Source organism: Glycine max, chromosome 15 (genome assembly GCF_000004515.6).
Source record: "Glycine max cultivar Williams 82 chromosome 15, Glycine_max_v4.0, whole genome shotgun sequence".
Classification (NCBI taxonomy): domain Eukaryota; kingdom Viridiplantae; phylum Streptophyta; class Magnoliopsida; order Fabales; family Fabaceae; genus Glycine; species Glycine max.
Window position 1 is genome coordinate 8,032,100 of NC_038251.2, and position 7,115 is coordinate 8,039,214.

At 35.2% G+C, this 7,115-nt stretch overlaps 1 protein-coding gene across 1 annotated transcript; it reads right to left on the reverse strand.

Annotated features, from left to right (window-relative positions):
* Positions 1-513: 513 nt before the first annotated feature.
* On the reverse strand, positions 514-6,397 carry LOC100783221 (uncharacterized protein At5g19025). Its single transcript, XM_006597508.4, has 2 exons — positions 5,727-6,397; positions 514-765 (listed from the first exon to the last, which is right to left on the reverse strand). The coding sequence occupies exons 1-2, from the start codon at positions 6,335-6,337 to the stop codon at positions 720-722; spliced, it is 657 nt and encodes a 218-aa protein (XP_006597571.1). The 5' UTR covers positions 6,338-6,397; the 3' UTR covers positions 514-719.
* Positions 6,398-7,115: the final 718 nt, after the last annotated feature.

Consider the following 7,115-nt stretch of genomic DNA (forward strand, 5'->3'; position numbering starts at 1 on the left):
ATTTGGAAAAAATAATCCATTTAATTCTGTTTGAATTGTACAAACCTATTATAATTTACATGCGAAGATTGTCTCAGACAAATTTTACTTATTCATCAATAACGGAAAAAGTTTGTCCATTTATTTAATGTTTATTATGCATAAATTAATAAAGAAAAATGCAAACAATACCCTCTATAATACTCTACACCTAAGTCCCAACATACGGAGAAAATATTTTTGTAGGGTTTCGCATTAATAAACAAGGAAATAGCCGAGTTGGTAAGTAAAAACACGGATTCTTGCATGTAGAGGGTCCACATACGGATTTGGCTGTTCCACAGGGGTAATGAAACATAATCTACATTGGGTACAATCACGTTATTCACACCATGAGCTAGTCCATCCATGATCCATGACTTAAAAGACCATTTCAATCCATAATGTATACTATTTTCGAAGGGCTTAGGTGAAATGACTTGAGAGACAATGAAGTCAGCAATTTTAGGACACCTACAATTAATGAAATGGGTCGATGATGAATCACATATTTATTGCAGTTAATTCTGTAGGATCCTTCCAAAGTTTATATAGACTACTAGATAGTGCAGATATATAAGGAAGGATTGTTAAGACCAGATTGCTATTTTTCTTAAAAAAAATGGTTCTGATCAGAAGTTTTGCAGTAAATGATGAGAATAATATAAATGAGATGCCAGCGGTGGTAACATCACAGTCAATCAACGATGATCTCCTCCTCCATTAAGAGTCGCACTGGGTGGGGTCCTGCTCAAATCATTAAAACCAGATGTTCAGATTTACCATTCAAATTTATTCAAGTCCATCAAACAAAACTTCCAGTATACAATAAATTCTACTGGGTAACATTTGGCCCAACTTTTTTTTTAACCCCTTTTATATTCTAGAGTTTCTTTAAAGTAGTGATTAGCCCGACTTTTCTTTTTAAGGAGAAAAGAAACCAAAAAAAGTTAGCTAAATGCTACCTTTGTGGATAAAACAGGAAAGTTTATGACAATAGAATTATCACTAGTCACTACGACAATTCCAGAGAATAATTTACCAAAAAAGTTCAGAGTCAAATGCACTGTGAGAAAACAAATTGAGATAATTCTGTATATGACGGGATGATAGTCAGTTACATAAGCACAACAGGTTGAAAATTGAAATTTATATATGCTGTTGCAGATTCATAAAACACTGATAGTTGAACATGGGAAACACAGTTGAGGCTTCGTGCTTTTGTACCAAAGTATCTGGTGTCACCAATAATTTTTATTAGTGAAAAGATAAAATGATTCAAAATTGTGAGACAATCATATCAAAATTCCAAAAAAAAGTTGTTCACGTTTGAGGTTACAACAGGGGTGGTAATAGAGGCAAAGAGATCAGAGTAGCATTTCATAGATGGGTCAAAGCCCCCATTTCTTCCATAGGGCATGGAAAATAGTTCTTTATGACATTCACCTATGCTACACAGGTAAAGCCCATATGCAAAGTGCTCACAACCAATAGGCACATTAGTCTACTTACCGATAAAGTAATCCACCTATGCAATGTACAATCAGTTATATATATATATACTAAGTTGGCCACAACAAACAGAGCAAAGTAGTTTTATTATCCTAGACATTTAAAGCAGTGCTAAAGTAGATATCTCCTTCGTAGCTTTATTGAATGCAATCCAGTTGAATTAAAAGCCAAAGTGTACCCCTACACTACTTGCTTGTATAGTTGTATTATTGTTGTGATAATTGCAATCTGATCTAGGACCGGTCAAGGTCATCAAAGATTGAATTGTAAGATCAAATTGACTGATATAAGATCCTAATCTTTTGAAAATAAATGTATAAATAATAATAGGAGTAACAAAATCACCATAAAATCGTAAAAAATTCTAAAAGGTTATAGCAAAACACACAATAAGTTAACATTATGTAGCATATAATCATACCTTGGAGCATACTTAAATAAAATTGTAGAATTTTGTAATTAACACTAACAGGCATAGTTTCTGTAAAATGAGATATATCTAGATTGAAAATCTTTTATGACAATTATGAATCCACATAACTCAAGCCCACTTCTACCTCAATCAAACCCATTTATACCACCGCAAGAAACACAATCATTCTGCATGTTAAAAACTTAACATTAAAACCCAGTTTTATTTTTTTCCGCTGTAGCCACAGCCACAGATGCCTCTTCCTATTGTGCATATCCAGAATCCAGAATAAAAACAATTCCCAGCTTTAGTAAAGGCAATCACAGACCCAGACCAGAAGACAAATGGAGACCAGAGACAGGGACACAGATCAGGAACAAAGAAATTGCAGACTGAAAAAGAAGGAAAAGAGTCACAAACCAGAGAATGTTGCAAGCTGAGTTGCAAATAAAACATGTGTAATGATTTGGATCATGATTCAGAATTGATCCTAATCTATTTGAGTCAGACATGAGATCTAACTTGGTCATTGGTTACAGGACATGAAATTGTTCTATCATAGGAAGGGAATCATAGTTTGGAACCATGATTGTCATTTCTAGTTAACTAAATTGATTTAGAGATTAGTAATATTAGAATAAATTTTTAAGAAATTAGTAATGGTATTTAACAAGAGCGCTGCATGCTTAGCAAGAACAAGACAATTTTGCTATAGGAATATACACCTAACTACTCTGGTAATCGTCACCTTTTCTGCTACCAATTTTCAACATTTTTTTCCAGCCATTTTGACTGTAATTGCTAAACGTAAGAAATTCTTAACCCAACACTTGAAACAAAGACTAAAAAAGGAAACAATTATGGACAAAGATTGGGAGAGTCTCCCAGCCCTATCATATATATAGAAATACTGTAGTGTACAAGGGGTTTCCAATAATTAGCGGAAGAATATTACAAGATCTACAAGATATTCAGCCTAATTAATGTAATTATGTACAGCAAATAAAAGGAAACAATTACAATCAAAGCAATAAAATATTCTAGCACAATATCCAATATCTCATAAGATCTCAATACAATCTTATCGTAAATTCAATACTCCCCCTTAAGCTAGTGTGTATAAGTCGTGTGCATCCCAGCTTACTACATATGTATGATTTCCTCAGTCCACAGAGACTTAGGGAAGATGTTTACTAGTTGATCATGAGAACCATGTAACCAACAAATGATGCAGTCATCTCCCCGAAAATAATCTTATCACAAATAAAAAGACAATCAATCTCAAAATGATTGTTTGCTCGTGAAAAACAGGATTGAAGCAATGTGCAAGGTTGCTTGTTTATTACAAATGAGACTCGTGGGGCCTACCTTACAAAATTGTAACTCTTGGAGAAGTTGCTTCAAACATATGAGTTCACATGTGATAATGGTCATGGCTCGATACTCTATCTTTGCACTAGACTTAACAACATTATGCTTTTACTCTTATAGGAAATAAGATTACCTCCAATTAGAACACAACAATCAGAAGTAGATTGTCTATTAGTTGCACTAGATTGTCTATTTGGCCTCGTCATGGTTAGGAAATTCAACTTCCCAATCAACCTCCAATATTTCCCAGTAAAAGATTAAAACTTGGGTAAATAGAAGTGTCAGTTGGCTTACAGTCCAACATAACAGTCTCATCCAAAATACCCATTTCCTTCAAGATATAGCAATGCTTGCCTTTGACTGAGCTACCTTAATTCAAAGAAATTACTAAAACAATCCTAGATTCTTTCTTTAAAAATGACAAACTAACAACTAAGTGTTGTTTGAAGTCTTCAATAATGACAACATCATCAACATAAACAACTAAATAAATACCATGGTTAGATGAACATTTGTAGAACACAAAGTGGTCTACTTCACTATGAGCCATACCAAACTCCAAATAACTTTACTAAATCTCCCAGACCAAGCATAGAGTAAGTGAGTAACAACAATCGTAGGTGTGACCAGAATGCTTACAATACGTGCATCTAAGATGTGCCCCATCACGTTCTCCTTGACCACCATGACCATGTGTGGTTATGTAATGTTGTAGGTTTTGATGATGCCAAAAAGCAAACGACAGGCGAAAGCAAAATAATATGAAAAATCTTGAACACAAACAAGTCAAGCAATTAAAAGATTCAAGACTTAGGTTAAATTGTTAAAAGATTTTTCCAATAAGCATATTTGACTATTTGATTAATTTAAATCAAGTCTTCAAAGTTTCTTTTAAAAGCGTTAAAATTATTTTTCAAGTTCTGGAATCAATGTAATCGATTACTAGAAGCAACGGTATAAAAGTTTTTTATTTCTTTTGCCTATAAATATTCATCATTTTAGCACATTTATATATATGAGAAACTTTTGAAAAGATCATGTTAACAATCATTCTCAATCATTAAGTTCTTGATAAAAAACTTGGCCAAATATACTTATTATCAAGAAACTTTCTAGTGCTTCAATTTGTAACATTTCCTCTAAGTCAGAGAATGAATTCTTATATTCTTTGTCTAAACTTTTGAAAAGGGTGAGACATCCCTTGCAAGAACAAGAGTGTGGTATCTCTTGATTTTTGAGAGTCTTGAACACAAAGGATGAGGGATTCCAATGTGTAAGAGTGTCATGTTGTTATAAAAGATTTGAAAGATAGTGAAACTCTCAAGCTTGGAAACTGGACGTAGGCACAAAAAATTACTGAACTAGTATAAACCGAATTTGCAATTTTCTCTTCCCTTATCTCTTTACTTTTATTGTAAATTTACTGTATTCATTTATATTGGTAGAGGTCTTACTTACTTTTTCTCTTCTTAATCAAGGTTTTGATACATTATCATATTTATCATATAAAAAGGAATTAGAGTGTATTAACAAAGAAAAAGTTTATAAACTCAATTCACCCCTCCCTCTTGAGTTCATTGAAGCCACTTGGATAACACCAAGTCCTTCACAACCATGACTTGTGAAGAAAGAAACTAAAGTTGAAGATTCGGCACCTATCTATGAATCAGTTCCTAGTCTTGCCTCTAGAGCAGGAATTCTAATTAGACAATCAATAAGATCCTCTGCCAAACCAAACTGAATATCAGAAACTGTCAAGATTTGGTTAGGCAGTGCGTGGATCTCACACTGGTGAGGGACAAAACAAGCAGCCACCTGTTAGTGTGTGATGGCAGCACAAGCAACTGCACTTTGGGGGATGGCCAGACGGCAGGGGATGAGACAAACCTGAGTGATATTTGGGACACCCAATAACCACGCAGAACTGTCGAGGACGGCAGAGGCTGAAAAAACAGAAGGAAGACCGAACCAGAGAAAACTTCCCTGGGACTGGGAGATAGTCTCCCAGCCCTATCATATATAGAGAGATACTGTACAAAGGATTTCTCATAATCAGGAGGGAAAGACTATTACAAGGTCTACAAAGCATTCAGCCTAACTGGCTCAATTTTTGTACAGCAAATAAAATGAAACAGTTACAATAAGGTCAATCAAATATTCCAGTGCAACTTAAGCCTACGTCTCATATAATCTCAAACTATTTTCATCCTAATCTCAATACCAACAATTAGGGGGAAAAAAACCAAAGCCACTCTAACAACCCTCACAGATCTTTCACTTAAATAAAATCCTGAATAAGGCAAACAGATATCCACAAACTGGAAAATCAAACACTCGAAGAATCCATTACTTCAACAAACAATTGATCAAAAATAGATCTGACAATTATAAAAAGAGAAACTCAGAAACTCACCTCTTATGGCGTTTGGCCTTTTTGGGACCAGAGGCCTCGAGTTTGGCGACGGGGCAGCCGCAGGGGGCCCGGAAGAGAAGAAGCGCGCGGCCGTTAGGGGGAGCCATCTTCCTCAGCTCGGACCTGAGGCAGTCGTAATCGGGGTTGGCCTCAGTGCCGCCCTTCCAGGGGAGCTTATCGATTTCGGCGGAGGAAGGCACGGAGGAGCCGAAGCGCTGAATCTGCAAATCGAACTCCATGGCCTTCTTGAGGCCCTTGCAGCCCTGGCGCTGGCAGCGGCGGGATCGGGCGCCGCAGCAGAAGTCGGCGGTGGCGAGGGAGAGGGCGAAGAAGAGGAGGAAGGGGAGGAGGTAGGAGAGCGGCACCGAGGGGAGGAGGAGGGAGAGGGAGTTGAAGATGTAGCAGAGGTAGGAGGAGAGGAGGAACGCGCCGGAGAAGAGGACTAGGAGGAGGATGAGAAGGTCTAAGGTGGCGGAGGGAGAGTGCTTGCAGTTGCACACATTATTAGTGTTGTTGACATTGTTATTGTTGTTGCAGTGAACCATCATCCCTCTGTTCATGCTCATGCTCATGCTCATGCTCATGCTCAATGTCACCTTCTCCTCTTGCATTGCACCATCTTCGTCTTTACCTTACCCCCCCTACACATTCTCAACCCCCTCTAATTTAATAATAATAATAATAGTAAAACTCGAATTAAATAAGGGAATTATAAAATAATAATCATGTAAAAGTTTTAAGATTTTCAGTTACTTAGGTAATAAATTATTAATATAAAGGAAACTTTAAATTTGATGAAGTCATGAATCAAGAATGAACTTCAATTCAATTCAAATGATCAACATTTGTACAAATATTTCAGAATTTTATATGAGTTAAATATGCTAATTATGATAACTAAAAAATTATTTTTTATTAAATAATAATATGTTTTTTTATTAATAACATATTAAAATTTAATTATTATATTGATTTTACTTAACTAATCATGTTAAGTTTGAATCTTGAGTAGTGTTAAATATTTAAAATAAAAAAATTGTTGTTTAATAATAATCATACCTAAGAGTAATTTGAATACAAATGAATAGGATTGCAGGAAAAATACATGTAATCTTTATGTAAAAAACATATAAATTTAAAAAGAGGAGCATATGATAAAAGATCACATTCAGTGAAATGTTTTATTTTAAAGTTAAGGACCAACATAAATAGAAGTAATGAACATTTAACCTTAACGTGTAGTCCTATTAAGATGTACTTCTCCGTGTGGTATGAGAATATGAGATCACTCGATTGAATGATTTTAATGAGGTATTGTAAGAGATATTTATATTTTTGTCAAGAGCCTTCATAAATAGGGTAACAAAGGGTCTGTCTTCTCACGAGTTT